The sequence below is a fragment of the Leptosomus discolor genome, chromosome 2 (genome assembly GCF_034619465.1).
Source record: "Leptosomus discolor isolate bLepDis1 chromosome 2, bLepDis1.hap2, whole genome shotgun sequence".
In the NCBI taxonomy this organism is placed as follows: domain Eukaryota; kingdom Metazoa; phylum Chordata; class Aves; order Leptosomiformes; family Leptosomidae; genus Leptosomus; species Leptosomus discolor.
In genome coordinates this window covers 60,947,033-60,972,463 of record NC_141392.1, presented here as the reverse complement: position 1 = coordinate 60,972,463, position 25,431 = coordinate 60,947,033, and the positions used below count along the sequence as shown (strand labels likewise).

At 36.9% G+C, this 25,431-nt stretch overlaps 1 protein-coding gene across 2 annotated transcripts in view; it reads left to right on the top strand.

Annotated features, from left to right (window-relative positions):
- Positions 1 to 25,431, top strand: part of ADGRG6 (adhesion G protein-coupled receptor G6) — a 115,980-nt gene that overhangs the window by 67,582 nt on the left and 22,967 nt on the right. For both annotated transcript variants that reach the window (XM_086461167.1, XM_086461168.1), the window contains 10 exons: positions 2,456 to 2,541; positions 3,895 to 3,947; positions 4,028 to 4,081; positions 13,295 to 13,437; positions 14,127 to 14,241; positions 16,267 to 16,328; positions 17,836 to 18,043; positions 18,530 to 18,695; positions 21,837 to 21,977; positions 24,698 to 24,814. In XM_086461167.1, coding sequence (XP_086317293.1) covers positions 2,456 to 2,541; positions 3,895 to 3,947; positions 4,028 to 4,081; positions 13,295 to 13,437; positions 14,127 to 14,241; positions 16,267 to 16,328; positions 17,836 to 18,043; positions 18,530 to 18,695; positions 21,837 to 21,977; positions 24,698 to 24,814 — 1,145 coding nt within the window. The remainder of the gene's footprint in view (positions 1 to 2,455; positions 2,542 to 3,894; positions 3,948 to 4,027; positions 4,082 to 13,294; positions 13,438 to 14,126; positions 14,242 to 16,266; positions 16,329 to 17,835; positions 18,044 to 18,529; positions 18,696 to 21,836; positions 21,978 to 24,697; positions 24,815 to 25,431) is intronic.

Below are 25,431 nucleotides of genomic sequence, written 5' to 3'. Positions count from 1 at the left end.
TTAACATGTAATTTTTAATTTTTGTGTACTTCTCTAAGACAGCTCTCATGAGACTGTGAGGATAATATATTGGGTTGCCATGCATTTTATATATTTTATGCCATTTTATTGTTTGAGATGGTATAAATGTTTTTCACTTAAAGCATTCATATATTTTTGAGGATTTAACTTTCAAAAAGCAAAGATTTTCCAAAAGAAACTTTTGGATAATTTCCCTAACAGAATTAAAACAAACCGAACCAATCCTAGTATTTCATTGATCATTATATTTTTGTAGTTGGTGGTGGGTGTAGGGAGAATTGTTTTTCCAAGTTCTTTTTTCCTCTTTTTTCAAATTATCTTTGGCTACTTTTCATCAATTTTCTGCCCATACAAATATTTTTTTTTATTCAGCATTTTGAAGTGGGATTTCCACTGTTTAATTTGGAAAGTGAGAAATCATTTTTAGTTCTCACTGTCTGCCACTGCAGTCTCCTGAGAGTGTTTAAAAATGTAGATTAGTTCTTTGTTCTTGTTCTTTTTTCACCTATAAAACATGCTTTGGTTCACCATCTGGTGGAGATCTTGAAGCTGTTGACTAGTTTGTAGTTTCTATGTTTGATTTAAAAATACTTTGCATATTCCTATATTAAGGTGATTTTGTCCGTATACATGGTTATAATTATATATATATTATATATGAATGTGTGAGAATATATATATAATGCACACTTTCTGTATGTGTATATCTGTATAGCAAATATAAAAGGTACATTATACATATAAAATTGAATATATGTATATACAGATATATATACATATAAATGAGATCCAGTCTTGCAAGTGTTTTCAACTTGCTCAAAGTCCAATTTTCTACTTCCAAAGACTTATTTTTCCTTTTTCTTACTTTGAAACTATCACAGTAATAATAACAAACTAAAGTACATTTTCAGATTAAACTGCACACCAGATTTGTGTGTCTGCTGAATTAAGAGAGGGAAAAAAGACAATAAATCAAAAAGCAAGTGAGCTCATTCTACTGATATCTAAAATTTAATCATAGCTTACCAAAGAAGGTAACTGGTAAACCATCTTCCTGCAAGAAATCAATTATTTAGTATTTTATCGCAGAGGAATTTTCATATTCAATCTCAGTGATCATGTGATCAATTCCATAATGAAAAGATGGAACAATACTCGAACCACCTCTTGAATAGGATAGTAACCCATATGCACAATTAAATCAGAAGATACTGACTTCAAATTTTTTTCCAAATATTTTTATTTCAAGCTCTTGTAAAATTATTATCTATGAATTTGTAAAATAATGAAATTTGCTCCACCTAGAATAAAAGATCTCTTGTTTAGACTCAGAAAGATAGAGTAGTTCCTTTACAATCAAGAGACAGAACGGGATTTCTATATCACTGTTGTCATTTGTCTCTGTAAGATTTACATAAGATTTATATAAATACATGTATCTGTGATCAAAACCCACAACTTCATTTGGTAACAGCCCTGAACCAAGCCGTGCCACATGAGTGCATACATGCCAGTGAATGGATTCAGGAGCTTTTAAACTTCCCCCACATCCTGGGAAATTTTGTCCAACTAGAGTGTACAGAATTTTTAGTAGCTTAATGAAAAAAAAATGACTTGTGAAAAGTATAGACTTATAACACAGAGCATAACTGTGATTTGATGACACTTACTAGATGTGAAATCTTATAACGTTCCCTACCAACTCATGAGCTTAAAGAGAATTTTTGTTTATCTGGTGCCATTTCAAAACCATTTTTCTGAATACAAAATTGCTCCAAGACAAGAGTTAGACATTTTGTGACAGAAAGATGGTTTGTTCAGCTGCCAGTTTTGTAAAGCTAATGTGGGTTCTTCTACTATCTGGCCATCGCCAGGCCTGAGAGCAAAGACTGCGCTGTGAAAAAAAGAGCTGGATATCTGTTCTCACACCTAATTCTGTCCTCAGTTATCTTGTTACTTTCAATTGATGAGACTTAACTGTTCTCACAAAGTTTTTAATCTAATCTGCAGTGGTTGAATTCTGGGTTATAACATATGACTGTGAGAAGAATTTATCCATGTTACAGACTTGAGTAATTATGATTATTTTTTAAATTCATTATACTTTTGTGATGTTGCTTTTACACACCCTGTTAAAGGCATATGCAAAATACTATTTATATGTACATTGTGAGTTTCCATGTCACATTTCAAGTGTCTCTAAAAATATGGAGGGTAAGGGAATTCTTGTCTGATTTGACAGGAGTAGTGAGAATGGGCCCAAGCCTGTGGGGCTTGTTCAATCCAAACTTGTGTAATGCCAACAAGAGCATGAGGTGTTTTTATATCTGGGGTTCAGCGCAATCTTTGTATTTTTCATGAAACTAAAGTCTCATTATTGAAATGGTAAATTTGCTCAGTTTCTAACACAGTAATGCTGTTTTTTAATGGACAGGTGGGCTATTCTACAGGATATCTATAACTGTCTTTAGTTCCAACTCCAACTCAGTGTCAAAAGTACATGATGTGGTTGCAGAATGGGTAAGTTAAGATTTCTTTCCTGTGTATTTACATGTATGAATCTGCCCCATTGATGTTATCAATCTGAAAAGGAAAAAAAAAGCAATACCAAATAAAGTCTTGAATTAATATGTGTTCTCTGAAGATCTTTCTATTATTGATTTGTGCAGTAATGAATTCAGGTCTAGCTGGGACTATTAGGCACTATGAATAAAACTTTGGAATGTCTCCACTATACTAGTCAGCTTCTTAAGAAATGTAGATCTTAGTTGAGATTTTGGAAAGTATGGAGAAAACAGAATTGTCCACTGAAGGAGGTAGATGTGTAAGTTCCAACATCACTGTGCAGAGCAAAATTTTTCTCCCCGAATACTAATGTGGTTTTGAAGTTTTATTGTGATAGAAATAATAAAAAACCAAGCAGTGTTAATTTGTGTGAGGCAATACACTTTTCCAATTTACCATAATGTTCTCTACTTCAGAAGTCTTCTGCCATAGGTCAGTTATTGGGGTTTCTAGTAACCTCTGGTTTTTCAGCCCATTTTAGCAGACATGAGCTCCTTTCTGGGCCCTCCAGAGGGGGATTCTTGAAGTTCCTGCCTCTGAAATTTCCTCCTGTATGAATATAGATATTCTTTGTCCTTTTTGACAGTTCACATAATCTGTAAGTAGTCTTTATACCAACTACTTACATGAAAATATGATGTCATAAATATGTCAATTATTCTTTATTTTTCTTTTAATAAACCTCGAGGCTTTCAGAAGCTAAGAAAACCACCAATAGTCATCTACAAAACAGAAATGCAGCCATCCACACCTGCCAAGGTTGTTCTCTTAGCAGCAGTAGCCAGGCAAAGTATGTAGGTGCCTGAACCAAACAGTCTAGAAGTGTCACTTGGCTGTAGCAGAGTATGCAAAAGTGTCTCCCCAGGGAAAACTGAGCAGCCATTGCCCACTCAGAATAAATAGCGCAAAGGTCTGAGAAAAAGATCATCATAAGGCTGTAGACTTTTAGGTGAAAATTGACCCTGTAGTTTTGTCAGTAAATCTTTTCTAATTGAAGTGTTTCTGCAAATTTAAGATGAGGAAGAGAGGGAGAAATGGAACATTTGAGCGTCCTCTGCACTCACCTATTCACTGTGTCCCGACCTTATAGAGATTTCCTTCTGTCAGTAAAAAAGCTAACTCCCTCACTACCAGTTGTACATCCAATATAACAATCACCTCACTGAAATGGGAGAGTGTTCTCTTTGCTTTGAAAAACTGAAGGGGATTTCTCAAGGGAGAGAAGGGTCGAATTCTAACTCTGTCTTAAGCACAAAGAGCCCCATTAACATCTCACTGTTATGTGATCAATGTCTTCCTGTTTTTCAGCTAAACCGTACTTTCCAGAACTGGAATTACACTGTATATGTGGTCAATATCAGGTAAATGAAGGGGAAGGACGTTTATGTTGCATTCCTTTGGAGAATTAGCCCACCCTAATTAATGTTTGTTTCTTTTATAGTATCCACCCTGGCTCCATGAGAGAGGGAGTAAGAGAAAAAAGAAGTCTTAAAAGGTAACATTTTAAAAGAAATTTTCTTGATAGAGGCAATGACTGCTGTTACAAGTGGCTTTACAACAGGCTTTATGGTCTATTATTGGTTTCATTATTTGGCATATGCTGCCGGTCTGTAAATATATGACTGCTGGAAAGCTGAGTGCTCTGGATGGGCTCAGAATCCTAATACCGATTATCTTGTTTGTTTTGGTTTAAAACTGAGCTTTAAACTTTAAGAGATAATTTTTCAGAGCTCAGGTTTCATCTGTCACAAAACTGAATAGACATCTCATATATACGTGGTATGGCACACCCAGCTTTCTTTAGCAACAAGCTTTGCTACACTGGTATCTATCCATTATCACTGCATTTATTCTCTTGAGCCAGAGGCTTTTGAGTTAACAGACATCTTACTAGATGCAAAACACTGAAAAATCATGCTAGAATTGAAAGCCAAACTAGTGTGAGTTAAACTATTTACCATGTGCTCTCATTTCCTGACTTCTGCTGGGCTTGGAGGCACTGGAGTTGGGACAGCCTCAAAGGCAGACAAAGAAAGTTAGGTGGGTCACACCTTCTGAAAATTGGGCCTTGAGAGATTTCTTTGAAAGCAGCAGATATGTGGGAAGGGAGTGAATCTTGGGACCAAATAAAGGAGAGGAATCCAAAACATAATTAGTCTTGTGAGGAAGGGGCAACAGTTGATTATGGGATGTATCTGTTTGCAGTGTAGGCAGAAGTCCCATAGGAAAGGACTTTAACTGCTGACTCTTGAGAACTGCCATGGTAATAGCTCGGTTTTTTAATTTCAGAGGTAGTTCAGTATTCCCAGTTTACCAACAGGAAGTAGTTACTGATGCTTCCAGTTTTCTACAGAGTTTACCCAGACGTGAAAAGATTTGTAAAAGGTACTATCTCCTTCCCACACCCACAGCAGGAGCACAGCTTTTATTGGCAAAACCATTTAACTGGTATAGTCTCTGAATGGCCTATTTTGCTGCTTGACCTACATTTACAGTAGAATGTAGTGATGTGGGTGGGATTTTTTTTCACACTTTAAATGATATGGTTATGCCAGCAAAACCTTTTAAGTGGAGACCATGCCTCAGGTCTTACCAACAACCCAAGACCACTGAGGAATGTAAAGCTTGTGCTATCCTTATTCCTGTATCTTTTATAAGGCTAGCAGCCCAGCTTGTCAACATCTGTTCTCCCCCAGACTGCACACCTGATTTCTTCTTTCTTCTTTCTCACCTTCCCACTGTTCTGTCCTCTGGATTTTGTTTCTTCTTCCTGGTTTATTAAAAAAAAAAAAAAAAGGAACTGAAGAGGGAGAAATTATTCTAGTAATTGTTTCCTTTTCCCTTTCCCTTTCCCTTTCCCTTTCCCTTTCCCTTTTCCTTTCCCTTTCCTTTTCCCTTTCCTTTTCCCTTTCCTTTTCCCTTTCCTTTTCCCTTTCCTTTTCCCTTTCCTTTTCCCTTTCCCTGTCTTTGCCCTCTCTTTCTGACATACAGTGAATATGGCACTAAATTACTTCTAATTATCACTGTTATGGGGAAGCAACCAATTCCTATTTACTTTGCTTGTTGTATGTAATTTTAGAGGCAATGGAATTACATGTTAGTAATATGTTATAAAGTTTTTCAAGGGAGGCCTGGTCTAATGAGAAACTAGTCTTTACATGGGCCCTAGTGCACTTTGTGTCGAGGCCAAATGGCATTTTGTCGTCATTCTGAATAATTCAGCATAAATGCTAATCATGTCACGCAAAATGTTAACAGTCTTAGAAAAAAAAAAAAAAGGTAAGTCAAAATTCCGCCCAATCTAGCAGCCCGGTTGGGGTAACACAGGGGTAATTCAAAACTTAACTGAGCTACGTCGTATGTGACTGACAAAAATTACACTTTTTACACTTTTATGTAGAAATATATATATACAGGATTTTCTGCTGTTTTTTTCATGTATTTTTCATGTCTTGCATGTATTTTCATGCATCATTTACCTCTTACAGGAGAAAATCTGGAAAAAGTTGTTGTTCTCCCACCTTTAGGTCTTCTGAGTATATGTCTGTTGTTGTACATTGTTTCCCTTCTGAAACAAGAAGGATCAGCTTCCCAGTAGTCTTCAGTGTTCCTGGGTTTAGTCACCAGGCTTCCAATTCTTTGAGGTTCAAACAGCTGTCTCTAGATTTTGAGAGGAAGAAATCTGTTGAATTCCTGACAATCCAGAATACAATATTTTTTTTTTTCTACTACTTCCTGATCGTTGCTTTCAAGATACTTTGTTAGGTTTTCCACTTTCTTGGATTTGTCCTGGGTAGGATTCTGAGGAAATCCTACAAGACACCAGAGTAACATTTTAGGGTATAAAAAATTAGCAGGTTACAGGTTTGAAGTTTTTAGTCCTTGGTCGAAGTAATGTTAATTTCTCACTACTCAGGTTATCCTCTGAAATGTTATGGCTGAGCTCTTGTATGTGACTTGCTCACAGTGTGATTTCATACAGTTTCTATTAATTGAATATCTCTGTATATTATTTCTGTGAATACTTGTCTAAGTATTTTCTTGTTTCTCCATTTTGACTAGTCAAGATTAAGTCTGTTTCAGTTTTAGACATTCCACTATTGCCCTTAGTTTTTAAGTACTTCTTATTTCATTTACCTTCATATTTGTCTGAACAGAATTTCACTCCACAGTTAAAATTTAAGACCTAGCCCATAAATTTCATGGCCTTAACTTTATCTTTTACAGAAGTGAACATATTAGTCTTCCTCTAACTCACTAAACCTCTCTTTTCTGAATTTTCTACAAGGTCAGGGCTTTCTTATTTCTAAGGCACTATTATAATTCTTTAAATTGCTCTTTGAGAAGTCTTCCCTCTCTCTAAATGAATTCATATTCTTATCATTCAGATCACATCTTTTTTCCTTACCTTTTGGATTAGTATTCTATAGAACAGTTATAAAAGACCAAACAAACAACAAAACAACCTTTCGCAGCCTTTTCTGTGCATTTTACTTTACTTCAACCCTTATTTACCTCACTGCTGCTTTGTCAAGGAACTTCTATTATCAGTCTACCCATCTAGTCTTCTTGCAAGTGAAAGAGGAAGAATCGTTAGAGAGAATGATTTGGAGAAGAAATAGAAGCTAGAAGTGGGAGGTAGGAGGCTGTCTTTTTTTGGCATGTTAAAAATAGGTGTTTTCCAAATAAATATTTTAAACTGTGTTGCATTCTGGTGAAGGGCAAAACAAAACAAAAATATGGAAATGGATTGTTATTCTTTCATTGCTGTGTTCTATGAGCTGCAGAAATCCAAAGTACACTGTGCTTATTATGCGTTTACGTACCTGGTGATGAGAGACAAACAGAGTGCCAAGTCCAAAAGTGCATATTATTATCAGCACCTTTAATACTGTGAGATCTCTGGATGACAGAAGTATATTGAGCTAGTACTTTGGTAGATTATTAACTACTGAAATAGACAGAATTTTATCACAGCTATACTTGACTTTGTGTCTGGTTTAATTTTTTCCTCTGGTCATACTGTTTCTGTCTCTTAATGAGAGGGCAACTGTTCAAAATAAGGTAGACAGGAGTTCAGAATGTGCTATGGACATAGCTGTTTCTTTGTCCCAAATTATTTTGCACAAACCTTTGAAGTGAAGCCAATTTGTGGATTTATGTAGACAAATTAGAAATGTCTTTGTTTCTTTCATTAATTCTTTGCCTTTTATGACTCCGCAGCTTTGTCAAAACTTGCTGACTGCTACTGCTGCTTTTCTGAGAAGGGTCCTACTGATCCTAGGTCTTGTCAGATGACTATATAGAGCTGCCTCTAGGGAAATTGGACTTTATTGAGCAGCTCAGCTCCCCTGCTTCTCCTTTCTTCTTTTATTTTGCAAGCAATTTTGAGAATTCAGGCCCCAATTAATTTATTACCTTTTCTCCACAACATGCAAATAAAATTACAATTGCTCTAACTTCCACTGCTTGATTGTCATAATTTTGGCTTATTTCCTGTGTTCAATTGCTTCTACTGTGTGAAACAACATTAATGTTAGTACTGTTAAACAGCTAATCCAAATTAAAACCCAGAGTGGTAGCAATCTGTGTAAAGACCACTAAACTTAAAGATAAATCCACTGTCTTAGGAACGAAAATGGAGAGGAAAGCAGGAAATCAGAGCTACCCATGCCTAGTCCTGCTTTTTTGAAGTCTGTGGGAGTTTTGCCACCAGTGTCAGTGGGGCAGATTCAGGCTCCTGCATGCTGTGCTCTTGGGTGCTGTGTTGCTTAATGGAAAGTTTAATACACTTGGATAAAACTTAAGCTAATTAGATTGTGTAATAGTTTTAGACAGGAGTTAGCAACATCAGAGCAGCATAATTTTGCTTTTATAGTCCTAAGTATCTTTACCAAGTAAAGTATTAAGCTTTTGCATTCTTTGTAGATTACTTAAAATTATTTGTTATGAAAAATTAATGCTATTCTTGTTATAAATGAACACATCTGTGATGCCTGCTCCTAGTTTAAAAATGTTCCTGGTTTCTACTGGTGAAGTTTAGGAACAACTTGGATCTGGCCTACTTCTACTCCCCCTGACTTCAACTTCAGTGTTACTGAAGGCAGTAAGGGACAGCCTTGACCAGTGCTGAGCAACATTTTAAAATGCCACATAATGTGTACATTATGTGTAATATTTCTGCTTGAAAAACTGGCCAACAAAGAGCCAAGCAGAAATTTGCAGGTTTCTCCACAGTGTCCTGCTGGCATCTTGTGTCCATGACCTGTAAAGAAAGCCTTCATCACAGATGGAGAAATTCAGGAATTCCTCCTGAGTGCCTAAAGGATCATCCCTTCTTGGTCTTCTGCTGAAGCTGCCTGCTCTTGATCCAGCTTCAAATGACTCCCTTTGTCTTTTCATTGACTTTAACTGGTTTTAGTGTAGGTCTGACATTGTTAGGTGCCATTTTTATGAAGGTAATCTGTTGGGGGATGGGGGTTTTCTTTGTTGTTTTGGAACATAGTTCAAGCGTAACCAAAAACTCATTTCAGGGAAGACCAGCTGTTGAAATGTGGGGGATTCCAGCCCTTTCTGTTTTGCCTTTCTGCTACATTCTCCAGTAACAAATAGTAGTCATACCATCACATTATAAGTGCTTGCTGTTGAAAAGCTCTAGTTGTTTGTATTCCCACACCAGATCTGCAAGGAGGAGCAAAGCCTGGAGACACAAGGACAGGCATAGAGGCATGACTATGCTGCTTGCAGCACTGTTCTGACACAATGGACATTAACTTAAAAGGAAGGCTTAGAATGCTTTCATTTTTAGTAGTCCAAAAACTAGCTGCAATTTTTAGTTTTGTGTCCTGAAGTCTCAGATTTTATATTTTTTCTGTAACATCACCTTCTGCTGAGAAAGGAACCTCTTCATCCTTGGCATTACTTTGAATATTATGCCCAGCCCTAATATTTGCTTTCTGTTCTGAACATTTTAATGGTATCACAATCACCTCAGGTGAAAGTTTCTCTACGATTCAGATGTGTTTGTGGAATGCTTTTTATTTCCTTCTACTTTCATATTTCTTTCTGTCTCATTCTGTGTCTTTTCTAACATTTTGACTGCTGTTTGTATTACATCTTCACTTCTGCAGTAGTCAGCTTCTTTTTTGTCTATCCAGTTGATGTGAAGAGGTTAGTAGTGTTTACAGGTGACTATGTGGGCCTACCTGTACTGCTGGTCTTGAGTTATAGCTACCCATCGCTGCTTATCTTCAAGGCAACATAACAGCAAGATTGGTGAACAATTTAATGCTGACATCTTAAAACTTTTTTAAATATGCTCGGGTGGTTAGGAATGAAATTCCCAGTGACTTTTAGTGGAAACAAACTAACTACACAAGAAATTAATAGTGATTTGTTAAACAGTTTGACAACCAAAATAATTTGGTATGGTTCAGCCTGTCTAGTACAACTGAAACGAGAGGAGAAATATGCATTGCTAATTATCAACCACATATCTGCAGGTATGAGGCAGTCTGTGCTGCACAGTTCACATGGTTTGTTAATCCTTCCTTCAGGCTCCTCGCATCATGTAGCAGTGAGACCACAGCCCATGTGTAGGCACACTGTCCTGGAATAGCTCTGAGTCACGCTGCCGGAGAAGAAAGCCGGCTTTGTGGTACACGCCATGGCAGCGCAGGCGCACCCAACGCCTCCTGTGCCCCTGATGAGGATGCAGCTTCATAAACTGCTGTCTCTGAGCCAGCTTAGCTCAATGGACCAGGACAAAGTGCGATATAGGCTGGACTTCCCCTGCTTTCCTGCTTGCTCCAGCTGTCACCATTTCAGTCAAAGAGAAGAGAGCCATAAATATTTATCCCCATTGTGTTTACCTACGCCACAGTCCATTTTTTTATATTGACAGAAGTAATACTAGCAATACAGCTTACTGTAGGTAATGTCTAATTTGTAATTGATTACTGCTGTGAGAATCTATCTACTTTTATATGGCACACAATAAAAGGTGTAAGGTTGGGTGTAGCAAATCCGGTGACACTAGCAGAGCATGGTACTGTTGCCATTTATTGGAGTGCAGGCCTACTGTTTCCCAAATTGAGAATTTTGTTTTTCACCATTAAAATGTTCTCTTTCTGAGATACGAGTGTGACAAAAGTGGAAGGAAGCACTCAGCTTCATATTACATCAGCTGACAAGTTAAAAGATATTTATTTACTTTGGGAAGCTAGCATGAGTCATTTTGAAAAGTTTGTAGAAATTGTTCTCAACATAATGTAGAACAGGCTCTTATTACACAGTTTACATGATTTGTGCTGTAAGATTCTCAGAAAACAAACAACAAAGTGATTTAACAGATTATTTTTATCAGTGCTTCATAATCAATGCTTTTCTCTGTAACTGTTCAAGATGACTATAACATTCTACCTCATCGTCCTTTCTGTTTTGTTGCCATTGCTACTCCGCACAGTTATGGATACTAGATATCATTTTAGTTAGTTGGGAGTCCTGCAATAGGCAGCATGGCAGTAGCAGTGGCTGTTCACTTACGACTTCTGTTTTGCAGCCAAATTGCTGAGGTAGGGAGTGGCATCAGTATATTAAGTTTTCCTCTTCTGAAGTAAAGGGAATAGATGAGTGAAGCCAGAATCTTTTAGGAAAGATGGTTAAATGCCAGGAGACTCTGGGGCTGAAGTACTGGAGGGCTGAAGGATTTGGCAATCCCATAGGCAATTTCCATGCTTCTGCTAAAAATAAACGCCATAATAAACTTGTGCCTCATAATGTATCTGAGGTATACAGCAAAAGCCTGCTAATGTACATCCACCCTGCTGAGGTTGTTGCCATATGTTAAACACTCCACAGAGACCAAAGGAACGTTAGGAAGAACTCAGTGTCTCAGGGAGCAGAGCAGGAGCGACCAGGCCAGGGATAGCTGGAATTCCTCTGCTAAAATACACCCAATGGGGAAAAAACAAGCCAAGCCAGCAGGTAGTCACATTTTTATCTTCTTCTCCAGCAACATGTGACCAGTAAACAACAGATATGACAACAAAAAAAGTGTACTGGTGTTCAACAAAAAAATCAACAAAAAAAACCCACTGACCAGGGACTGTGTATATTTATTTACTTATTTCTTTGCGTCTGCAAGGGAAATGTGTGGAGAATTTAGTTCACATTCATGATTTCTTTGTGAGGTTTGGCCTTTGCTTTTCTTTTTTTCTTTTTTTTTCCTAGACTGAGAGGTTGTTTTCTAATGCCAGGTCTTTAATGACATTCTACTAATAAGAATACTTCAGAATTATTGGTTGGAGTTACTCAGTCTTCAGAATTATGTCTGACAGAAAGAGGGTTAAATCTGCCATCTAAGAGCAACATCTGTACACTAAGCTGTAGTTTTATACTGTCCCAGACTAGGCACCTCTGGAAAGTGCAACTCTGAGCTGTCGTCATGGGGATGTCTTTCTGGAAGGTTTTTGGAAATGGAGTCCTGGTCTGTCTAGGAAGGGGTACGTGAAAACCCTACTAGCCCTCTCCCATACAGCACCCCTACAGATTTTTTTCTCTTACTCTTCTTCAAGTAGACCACAAGACCCTTTAGCTCACTGCTGCTTCCTTGCACGGGGGGGGCCACCAGTGAAAGCAGCTCTGTTCAAGTGTGTGCCCTGCTCACTGTATGTGTGCTGGCAGTGCTGCCACTTCCCAGGCTGCCAGGAACGGCTCACACACCACGAAGGTCTGTCTTTATTCAAGCTGTTGGGTATCCAAGGGCAAGACTAAGATGAAGACAGCCCAAAGCAGGCTTGCTTTTTCCTTTTTTCCACATTTTGGCTCCCATGGAGATCCAATGTTCCATGCTTCAGTGGCGTCACCTTCTACTAGCCAGAGCCAAGCAATGCTCTTGGGTACCAACATATACTCTTCTCCAACATGTGTTTTCTATGTCCCAGGAGGAAATTTTTGAGCCTTCCATGCTGGACTTCTTTCCTCTGTGCTGATAGAATTGCTTTTCTGTTCATCATTTCCCTTCCAGAAAAGCTATGTTTTTGGACAAGGGTGGGGACTGTTTTATTTCTCTCACAGGAAAGAGACTTGGGCACTTTGAACTACTTCTTATGCCCAAGAAAGTAGCAGTGGGCTACAGTACAAAACAGCTATTACTGCTCAAACTTGAATTACTCATCTGAGCAACTAGACTTTCCTAATTAGGACTAGAAGTTTCAGAAGTGTGTCAGGGTGTTTTTCACTCCATCAGCATTTAGACATTTAAATGTTAGGCATCTGTTCTTTGTTAATCTTCTAGTCTTCCTCTGTAGTCAGTGGAGAGATAGACCCTCTGGAGGATGACTTGTCCCATCCTGATGAGTTTTGTAAGGTGGGAGGAATTGGCTCTTAGGTTCCTAAGCTATCAGCAACCAGATTTTTAAATTTAATTAGGGCCTGTTTAGAACTCACAACTTTATGCTTTCATCTTTTAAAATAATCTAAATCTTGTGAAAACCTTTGTCAGCTCTTTTGATGGTAGCTAAAGGATGAAATTTCCCAACCATGTTTTCTTGCCATGACTCTATATATACAATATTAATAATTCATACATAATGAGCAACATTATCTTGTTCCATACTCAGAAAACCAGAGTTTGTCAGATATTTTTATTTCCACACATTTGGCCTCTGCTGTTCTGACTCAAATACTCGGATAATTTTCCTTGCAGGTTTGAGGTTTTGGCTCTTCTGGTTTATAATGCTACCAACAACATCAATTTAGAAGAGGACGACATCCGACAGAAGCTCATAAATAATAATGGGACCATGGAAGGAGGATATAAGCTTCATGATGTGGTTGTTGCTCCAGTGGGTAAGTAGTTTTCAGCTTTGCTACACAAAAGATTTTGTTTACTTGTCGATAAATAAATATTTTCTGTGTTAAAATAGTCATACATTTCTAAATGGTGTGGCTGTTTCAGATTTTAAATTGTCCGTTTAAGCCTCATTGTTCCACTAATCTCAGGCAGCTGTGCCCAAAGTAATCAAACACAGTTGTCCAGATTGCTTCAGTCAGTGTTTTGCTGTCTGGTTCAAAGAGGCTGGGACAGTTTCTGACAGATCCTCTGAAGAGGTATGATTTACAGCCAGAGCTATAATAAGATATTTTGGACCTCCAAGGCCCCTCATGCCCGTCCCTCAACCCTGTTGTTTGTGCTCCTAACAGCTGCTGCCCCTAATCAATCTCCTTTTAGCTCCCATCTTTTCCCATTCAACTTCTTCCAGTCAGAGGTTGCCCTGCCCTTGGGAGGGAGGAAATAGAAGCTGGTGGAGTGCAAGTGGGTGCAGCAGGCATGTTCAATCCTTTCCCTTCAGCAACAGCAGTATATGTTGTCCCCTGTTGTGCACCCCTCCATTGCGACTACTCTATAGATAACAACCAAGTATTTCATCTGAAGACAGCTTTGTGCTGTAGACTGGTTGTTCAGCTGAGGACAAGAAATGGAAGATGGTTAGATGAAGAAATTTACCATTAACACTGATATACTTTTATTTTTACAGAAAAATGTTTAGCTGAAGAAAACCCTCCGAACTATTTTTGGCCAGATACCAGACCAACTGTGACCAACTTCACATTATGCCATGGGAGCTCAGTTCAGACTGCGTCAAGAACCTGGTAAGTGTTCAAATATCTGAGAAGCTGAGAGCTTCAAATGCAACTGCCTGGTTATGTAGTTAAACTGCATCCATAATGGTTGCCATTGGCTGGTATTGAATTTCAGGAAGATGATTTCTATACTGTGAGAAATTATATGTGTGCATTAAGAGTATGTACTTCAGCGGTAAGAAAAAAAGGCTCATCTACCATTCTGCAGGGCATATTGAGGCCCACAATTAATACATGTTCAAAGTGACTATAAAAATAGCGCCTTCTTAAAGAATGAAACTGCTTTCTTCAAGTCATTGTGTTTATGTTACCAAAACCAAAGTTTCACTTTTGCTGCCACTCTGCTACTACTATCTGACTTGTATAAGAAAGTCTTAACAAAATTCTATGAAGATGAGATATGTATTTGGTTTAATCCAGAACTTCTCATCTCATTAATGGAAAGTAAAAGAAATTCTGTGAAATAAACATTTTGCCCGTAGTTAATCATCATTGAAGGTGGTGGTAATCTTATGCTTAAAGATTTAAACTTGTGGTTTTAGGGTTTAGGATAAATTTTCCCTAATGTAGGCTTTCTTTGTGAACATCTACAAAATATTTAGACACTGTATCTCCGTTTCCCATTTGTAAAATTGGAATATTACTACTTCCTTTGGTATATTACCAAAACAATATGGCTTTGATCTCCTTTGAGTGCCTTGAACATGGCTATGATGATGCAATATTAATTAATTTCTTCAGTATTTAGGATGGTCACCATTAAATGCAATATGGTAGTTTTATCTGCCCACATTGCATCTGGAACATGTTCTGAGAAGACCAGATCTTTTACTTTTTGAAAACAATATGGCAACATGGATATGAATCAGCTTTGATGTTCTGTGCCAAACAGGAAAACAACCAGCATTATATTTAACTAACTCACTTCCTTAGCCTCTTAATCTTGTAAAAGAACTGCTGGATTCTGATTGACCAGCTTTTGTTGTAGAGCGAGTAGTGCAGAAGTCAAATTGGATTTTATGTCGGAGCCTCAGAATCATTAAAAATTAAGGCTTCTGGCCTTTGCTGCCCCAGTTTTGCTTATCTTTACTATTCATTTGTGATCTACACAATACTATTTATTGTCCTTGTACAGCACTTCTCATTAAAAAATTACTGTATTTTGCACTATGCTATGCTTTCCTTGCCTCTGCCTCCACTAGCTTTTGCCAGTATGAAGCACGTGTGGGATGTGTTCTGAGAGGAGACTCTTCTAATGGTTTCTTCTAGTCCTGTGCACCCCACAGTAGAAGGTTACCTGCTCGTGTGCTGTTGTCATAAAGGTGATCAACTGAGGAATAACTTTATTATATCATGTGTTGAGTGAAATAATAACTTTTTCCCATTCTCCATCCTGCCTTTGCCATGCTATGATAACATGATCGTCTTTAAAGAAAACTGTGGAAAAAGTGTGTTTCATTTTTGAGCCGTATCTGGGTATTTTGCTATGGTATGGCTTTTTAAAAAAGCATTTTGAAAAAAATAATCTTTGTATCTGCCCCTCACCTTGGACCTGGATCTGATGGTGACCTGCCCCAGTTTTTTTGGGCGGCATAATTTTATATCTCCACATAGCTCCTGTGCATGTTCTTCTGCGAGGTATTATGACCTGCTATTGACTTGATCAAAGCCGTTTAGAGAAATTATTGAAATAGCATATGATTAGGCCATAATACGGGCATAATAGTTTGTGTCAACATTTGGATCTTTCCTGAAATACAAGGCCAGAATTTCCACTGATGCAGTTTATCAAATCAGTATAGGAATCAGCTGGGAATTTGTCCAAAAGAACTAGGGTTTCTCTCAGCACTGTCACTTAGCTGATCACCTATTTCCACTGTCAAGCATACATATTTGATTTCACTAGGGTCCATGTTGCTAGGAAAACTGAATTGAGAAGAGTGGACCACTGTGACACCTAGAAAAGAGTTATGAAACATTTACGTAATTTTTGCTATTGTATTTCATGTGAATTTTGTCATTTTTCCTCTTTAGCTATTTGGGTCTGCAGAATTATACATCATACTGGGGCCAGCCTGATCTTAGAAACTGCACAGGTGGGTATATTGATGTTGGTCTTTGGCTAAAGAGATAGTTTTGTAGACTTTAGCTACTCCTTACTGTAAAGAAGTTGCATTAAAGAAGAATATCTTCTTCCTTTATGCTAAGTTGTTTTAAATCTTTCTAAAAAATCGGTTCAAAATAACTATATTAATGCTGGAGAAGTGCACCAATTTGAATTCAGCCCACTCATGAAAAGCTCTGGATACCAATTAATGAAATAAATCAAACTCTTCAGTTAATTTAAGCAAGAATAGAGGCAGGTGGTAGCTTGCCTCAATCTGATATTCAGGTTCAGACAAATTTTTTAATGTTTCCAGTGCCTGTAGGTGCCAGTGGAAAGACTCCCACTCTCTTCACTGGGCTTACGATCAGACATTTTCAGATTTATTCTCAGTTTGCAAAATACCTCTTGATGTCATTCTGGCCTTAAAGGAGTAATAAAATAAATAGACAACAATTTTATGGTCCCTTTTTTAGTGCCAGAGCTAGTGAAGAGAATGATACTCTCATAAGTAATTCAGAGCACCTACAGTAAGCTCCTGTTCTGAATTGCTTTCTTGGAGGAGCCTCTTTCTTTCTCCACAGATAGAGATGTCCTAGGGAGCCTGGCTACCTAACTTAGTTCATTGAGTACTTGCAGTCAGGCTATATGAAACCATCGTTTCATGTAAAATGAACATTCTGCAGTAAATGTAGCAAAAGCTGTATCATAAAACACAACATTAAAAAACCACAGCCAGGTGTAGACCAAAGAAGGCTGATCGACTTCCAAAATCTTATTTGTGAATTCCAATAAAACTCAAATATTTTGATACTGTAAAATGTTAGTGTTTACATTAGTTTTCTATCCAAGTGGCATCAAACTTTCAGTTTAACATGTGATTTACACTAACACTTTGCCATTGGACACACTATTAAACTTTCATTACGAGAAAGATTCTTCTCGTGAAATTTGCTTGTGTGTTGTGCTTGCCACTTCGCTGAGTAAAAGTACTATCCACTGAAGGAACTGAAACATTTGCAGTGGGGTCAAACTTTCTCCCCAAAGCTGAAAGGAGTGAATACTGTCACTAATAGTGACTTTGGATGCATTTGTTTCACTTCAAGAGTGAAACTTTTTCCCAGTGAAAAAGAAAGGATAGCCTAAGGAGAAGAAAACACGCTTTTTATTCCTACTTCCCCTTTATTTCTTTCAATCAGTGCTTTCAATAATATTTCTGATTTACAAACTCAAATCAAGTTAAGGAAAAGAAAGACACAGCCAATGAGCACAGTATATAATAATCAGCAGGTTCTATATACTTTTTCATGAAACTATAAAATTGTTAAAATGATAACATCTTGTGTTCATTACAAGTACCACAGAACATGCTGTCGTTTTCAACGAGGATAAAAGTTTGTATTTCTGAATTACTTCAGGACTGTTATGTATTATTTTATACTTCAGGACTGTTATGTATTATTTTATCTTTTTCCTTCATTTTACATGTACACTTACAGAAAACGCAGCTGATATAGCCAATCAGCTTCTCAATCTCACCGGTGAAGGGCAGCAGCTAACCTCAGACAAAGTAAATGATGTTGTGCAAAAGCTCAAAAAAATTGTGAACGATGAAGAAATTGATGAATCTCTGGGTTCTACTGTGGTGACAATTTTTTCCAATATTCTAACCAGTTCAGACAGTGTATTGGCAGCATCATCTTCAGAGTAAGTATTTCTGCATTTGAGTCAAGCTTTTAAGAGCAACCTGTAAGGTTGGAAGAATTCATCCTTGCATATATATACAAGCAATTTCAGTACAAAAATCAAACTTTTCTGATTTCCATCAAAAAGAATTTTCCAAATTAGATATGCAATATTTCTTCTTGTACTAAAATTGACGTGCATGACAAAGATAAAGTATTTGGATGGAAAAGAAGTCTCCTGATACATGACACAGCATAAATCTAAGTATTGTTGGAAAATTATTTCAGGACCAGAGATATGTGGTCAGACAGTTTCTTTCAATCAAAACCTTTTGTTTTCAGCAGAGGTGCATAAATTTACAGCCTGACAGTCTCCTTGTGAATACATAGATGAGTGATAGAAACATAGTCAATAATAAGAGGATCATCTCAAACATGGAGAGCATACAGAACATAGTATTTTTTTTTCTGTATTCAGTTTTTAGAATAATTTTATTTCTCGTTTTAGAGCTCTCAAAACTATTGATGCCTTGGCTTTAAAGATCCAGTTCACTGGACCATCCATGAGTATTTCAACACGAAACCTTGCACTTGGAGTGTCGTCTGTAAACTCAACTTCATTCAAAGGTGGTTCTTTCAGTGTCAGTCCACAGAATAATGCATCTGATTTCCAGGTACGGAACAAGCAGTTATATTTGAACGTGAAATGTCCCTATTGTTCCAAATGTGTTTACTGTGGTTCCTATAAACCCACTTACAACTCTCAGTTCTTTCCCTACTTTGTATTTCCTTTTTCCTCTAAGCATCAAACAGATTAATGTAGTATTTCCTTGGGTGACAGGAAACCTTATGTGTTCCATAGGGATGAAAAGTAATTTGCTTACAAATCTAGAACAGACTTTATTCTTTTTAGGATTGTTTTTGCAGATACAACCTTCCATTATTGTTTAAACACCTACTGTGAACAGAGACCTAAGGCAGATCCAGTTGTTCACACATAGGTTGGTAAGCTTGTGCCATTTGGGATGTCCGAGGAGGTTCAAGACATACATGTGGATCTTGACCAGCCTAGGCATGAAAAAGAAAAGAAACACAGATCACTCAAAATGCAGAATGGTCTCCAGTGCTACAGTATCTAGACAGGCTGCCATAGTTAAGATACTTGTCATCACCTCAAAAATATTTTTTCTTCTTTTTTCACAAATAGAAAAGCTCAGACATCTAGAAGCTATGAAATAGCATTTGAGATGCACATTAGCACCTATTGGGATTTTACAAAGGTTCTGTTGCAGCAGCAATGAGGTGCCGAGACTTTAAATCTCACTATGCACCTGTCTGCATCTTATGGCACCTAAATGCTTTTAAAAATGTAGTGCAATGTATTTTTTTCACAGCCATATAAGAAGTCTGTGACAGAGATAATGTATCTAACCATTGGGTTATGGTTATCTATCTAACCATGGGAATCTAACCATTTGAATAGAGCGAGCTTTACTTGGAGAAACACACAGAAAAGGTTAAACAGAAAAATAAAAAAATCTACTCTCATTTGGGCCAGAGGAACCAAAACTGAATTCAGATAAAACATGGCATTATGGAAACAGTTACAGACTAATCACTAGGGTATAAGCATCTTATGGAACCAAATTAATTCCCACTGCAAATTCGCAAGACAACAATCCTAATAAATGTCTAATAATTTTATAAAGTACTATGTACTGAAAAATCAGAAACAGTAATGACGACAGTGCTAGAAAAAGCAGTAGTAATATAATAGGCTGCAGGCCTTTTATGTGCTGTGTATATAGACTTTGGATCAAAACTCAAATGCTGGTTTAAATATACAAATGGATTTAATGTAATTGAATTTTTACATATTTATATTTGTAGACATTTTGGCTATAATTTCTTTGAATCCATTTTATTAGAAATTTTTGATGATTGTAAATCTACTTTTGTTTAGCTCTCTTATTAATGAAGCTTAATAGCTGATTGTTCTTTGATTGTTATCAAAGGAACATTTCTCCTCCAGATTTCATCCTGTATTTATGGAAAGAGGAAAGGAAAAATTCTGAAGCCAGGTTTGGGATATTCGCATGTATAATAAGAATTACCATCTGTGGCTTGAGGACATCCAGGAATTTTCTTGCCCTGGAATCATTTATTACAGCACTGTCTAAATAATCATAAAATACAGACTCCGTCAAATTATTTGTAATGTTCCTATTGGAACATGGGTTTGTTCTCAGACTTTCACATTTCCAACAGCTGATTGAGAATTCTTAGCATCCTTCCTACCAGAAAAGTCTGCAGCAACTGTGGTCACCATTTATGTTTTCCATGCCTATCAGGAAAGATACTTACTATCCCTGCTGGAGGGATATTCCCTTATGAAAGCCCAGGTTTTTCACCAGTGATGTGATGATCTATCCCAGGCCCGTCAGGGAGCATTAAACTCTTCAGGCTGTGTGTCTGAATGTTTCCAGATTTTATTTCTTTTTTTTTTTCTTAAAGTAGATATCAAGCAAATGTATCCATGGCTATTTGGAAAGATTCTATTTGAGTCCTCTCTATCTTTATATTTCTTGCCAAACCTTTGACTAAATTAGCTTTTGATGATTCATACTATTAAATTGTTCCTGTAATATATCCGTACTTCTTTATAGAATCCCCTTCCACTCTATTTGCAGACAATACCTAATGGGACATCTTTATCACACACACACTTTTTGTTTGATGTGGCAGAATTATCCTTTGAAAACCTTTTATTCAACTGTATTTAGCCTTGTTAGGAGATATCTATGAACTGCTTCTTACTAATTTCCAAGGGTGCTGTTACAGTAAATCAGTGAAAATTTTGAAGTTAAATAAATCTATCAGTAGCCTATGGCTTTTAACTTTCTATTAGCTAATGCTGTTTTTAGAATCATACAACTGATCATGAGAGGCATAAATACATGACTAAATTGCCTCTGCAGAAGTCAGGAATGTGAGTTTCTGCATCTCGCAGTAAAATTCTTGAAAGCTTTTACTATAGAGCCAGTGTGAGAAGGCTTGCTCCCCTTCCTTTGATGGGTAGGGTGGCACAGCTTGAGTATGCCATGGTGGTAACATGTACAGTCATAGTGTTGCTGCCTGATAGCTAATGAAATGCAAGTTTGCATCCTCATTTATTTCCTGCTCAGTTATTACATCCCTGTGCCATAGAGGGCTTTCAGCTGTCTGACACGTTGCCAGTGTAGATTAAGCTTTTATTGATGGCAGAAAATGTCTTTTTTGTGCTACATAGCATGATAAATATAGAGAGGTGACACTAATGATTATTTTAAAATCTCCCTTGTGTAACAGAGAAACTGGAAAAGCTCATAGAGAATTAATTCAGATGTGCAGATCAAGCCAAATTATACAACTCAAGAAAGAAGGATTCAGAGCATGTTTTTCAGTTCTCAGCATTGTTTGGTATGAGGAAAAGTATCTTGAAGGTTACTGAAAATTATTACCACTACCGTTACTGCCATTGCATTATTTCAAAATCATCATTATAGCAGTGGAGGAGTTTGGGGATTTGTTTATTTTATGTAATACCTTTTTGTAGCAGAAGGCTGATCTCATGCTGGAAGAGTGGGAAAACCTCTTAAGTCTTTTTTTTAATTTATTTATTGCATCAACTCTTGCAGAGATACAGTTCATATTAGTATTAATTTCTTCTAGATCCATGTTTAGATATCTTTGTGTAAGTGTGTGAACCCAGTTGTGGGCAATGGATGATTTGTTTTTTTGTCTGAACATGTTCTTCTGTTGTTTTTATTTAACAGATAGATTTTGACAAGGATCAGACAAATGCCTTTGCTTCTGTCATCCTGCCACCAAGTTTACTGAAGAATTTAAGTCAAGATGAGTTTGAAGTTATATCCAGGGCTCAGTTTACTTTCTTCAACAAAAATGGTCTTTTTCAGGTAAACTTTAATGTGTTTGAAATCATTTCCGTTAGGGTCAGTCAAAGCCAGCTGCTAAAAGTTTCCTGTAGCGTAACCATTTCACAGCATCTCATGAGTTATAGGAATGAGAAGGTGATAGCAGATGTAGGCACTAGAGACAGTGTTATGTTTAGAGTGATAAAATAGTTGAAGTGCCCAAGTTGCATTAAAGTCAGCGATTTGACTGCAAATTCCTGTCACATGTGAGAGAAACTTCTTCTCAGGGTAGTCTATGCAAAACTGTATCACAGCTGCTTATAATCAGAGTAAAGTAGCAAGGCCTCTTAAAGAGCATAATTTCTGTTAAAATGCATTAATATAGGTCCTTGATGTTCAGTGGAGCCAGATTCTTTTCTATCAGAAGGGAATCTGGCCTATAGTGCTGCCATGTACTCTTTCTTTCTCTTTTCCTTAAAAGAGTTGGTTGGCACTCATCCAGCTGACTGCTTGTATTCAGTTGGAAACCCTTGGCTGATGGTCATCAGCCAGACAACATTTGATTCTATACATACTATTCTTCTTTTCATGTATGTTTTCTCATAAACACACTGTGCAATAAGGATAACAATGCTTGTACCTGAAAACGAAAGGGACTCAGGTGGATTTGATTTTTTCTCCCTTGTGTCCCATCACATGGTAATTATTAATAGTTCCTGTATGGTAGATGCCAAAAAAATTAGGAAGAGTTCGCCACTTGAAAAAAACAACCAAAACCATACCTATATTGAAAAAAAAAAAAAAAAAAAGGAGTTAATTAAAAAGGAAACATTGTTTCATAGTGAACTGTAGACTGAGTCTCAGAAGGCTGGAGTTTGTTTTCCCATTAGTATTTCAAATGACCTTTGGCTCTTTTGCATCCGCAGAACTCTGTAGTATTGTATTGTCTCTATATTATCGTTTTTATTGGCAGTATATCCAGATTCTTCAGATAATCTAGGCAAGAAAATACCCATGACCCTCAGTTGCCTTCTGAAATACACCCTAAAGTATCTTTAACTATTTAAAATACAATTAATTTTAAGCCTGCTTTTGAGAAAAACAGGATAGATCTATTTAATAAAGAAACCAGAAGAATACAGAAGTAGGCTTGTCATAATAGAATAAAATCCTATAAAGTCAGACTGTGTCCTTTAATGGTGCTAGAATGTGTTTCTAAGGGATACTTAATAAGTCATTGAAAAGCAAAAATCAGGAAAATTTGCATCTAAATTTGCAACTAAAATTCCTTTAATTTTTTGGTGTGTTTTTCAAACTATTCATGGGTGACATGTTCAACACAATTAATTAAAAATGTGTGAAACTCACATTTTAGTAAGTCTAAAAATAAAGTCAGTCTTAAAAAAATAAATAAATAAAGGCTAAAAATAAAGCCTGAAAATAAATGAATCCACAGGCCATCTCAAACTCGATAACTTTATCCATTAGTATAAAAGTATTTCATAAATATATTTATTCCAATTGTGATTTAAAAAAAATCCCAAAGCTATTAGCTGTATTTTTAATAAGCTTTCAAAATAACAATGAAACATCCTACTTTATAGAACCGAAGGATTTTTTTATTGCAACTGAGAGAATACTAGGAAGTTTTATCTTGTCATTTATTAAAATCTGATGGTTACATTACTTAGAAGACTATACAAAAATTTGGTATTCAGGGTGGGATTCATTTCACCAAAGGCAAGTGTATTCAATGTACATACCTATGCCTGAAATAATTCTTCTCAGGATAACGTGCACTTTGCTGAAGGTATTCTGTCTCTCATGAGTGGTGGGATCTTACAAGCCCAGTGCTGAGCCTGACATCTTGTCAGGCTAACAAAACCCCTAGATTGAAGGAATTGGGCGGGGGGGGCATTCAGGAATTCAGCAGCCCAGATTTTTGGAGGGAAAGTGAGTGGCAACAGCCTCCATTTGACCTAAGATCTGCCACAGGCAGTCACCAAGCTTCCCAGCTTCCCATAAGGCCAACCAGACATGTAACTATGCAGGTTTCAATAGAAGCTCATCAAAAGAAAATAGTATTTCCAAGGCACTTCCATTTTACTAAATCATCAGCTTCCAAGGAAAACATCTCTTTTGGAAAATTCTCAACCTGGTACTTTTTTGCTGCAGGTTAGAAATGGTATTGCTCAATGATAACATCGGTCTTCTATTTGAATTCCCATCAAATAACACCTTGTTGAAAATATTATCTCCTACACTATGTAGCATTGCTTTGAATTTGTTTACTATTTCTTAGTCATTCATTGTAAGATGGAGGATGATTTAGCAACTATAGACAGAAAACGGGTTATTCTCCAAAAACTTTGCGTCTGCTAAAAAGTACAGCGTCAACAATGAGATAAGAAAGCTAGTTGATTCTTGTTTGGGGAAATGAGCTAATCATATCATGGGTTGTTATCTGCTACATTGTTTGAGTTACAATTTTGTTGGCATCAGACATAACGATTAAAAGAGGAATTTATGCCTTCTAAGCTGTCTTCATAATTGTGCATATATATGTTTATGACTATAAGGAAAATGGGGAAACTTCCATAATTTGATTTTATAAACATAATGTTCTTATATTGCATGATCAAAAGTGTAGAAATGCTGACAATTTATTTGTTCTGGCAAGCTGCAAAAATGAAACCGTATACTCTGGCTTTTATGTTACATGCTGTGTAAGCATTTATTATATTTTTTTTAATCTTTCAAAGGATGCAGAAAATCCTGCCAATTTGACCAGTTTTGTGGTGGCATGCAGTATTGGAAACATAACCATTCAGGATCTTCAGGATTTTGTGAAGATTACAATTAAACATACCAAAATTCAGGTAAAACAAGACTGATTATTCAGAGGAACAGGAATGGAGATTATATACAGTAAAGGCTAAGCATGTAGCCTGATTGATTTGGATGGATTTTGAGTAAGAATATGAACTCAAATGAAAATAAAAACTCTAGAACAAAAGCAAGTAAGCAAAAAGTAAAAACAAATAACCTCTCCCATATTCACACATTCCTTCTCCATTCATGATCTGACATTTGTCTGGAAGACTATTGATTCTGCCACTCAGAGGCAATTTCTATGCCAATAACTGTAGGCAAAACCTCTGTTCATGACCATGTTTGTGACCAGTGACACGACTTACTAAACTGGAACTTTAGAATGGCTTAAATTCTTTGATCAAACATGAATTGCTTTTTAATAGTTCCCCAAGTTATTTTGTTCTGTGGTTTTCAGCAAAGGAGGAATGGACAGAACCATGTTGCTAAAAGCTGACTACAATTGATTTAGGGAGGTACAGACCAAATGCAACCTTTTGGCACATAGTGTTTCAGTTAAAAAACATGTGAGCTTGACTCTGTTCTCAGACATGTTGTCAGTAGCTACTCCAAAAGAGACAATAGCACTGAGAAGTTAAGAAAGAAGATGTTAAAATGCAATACC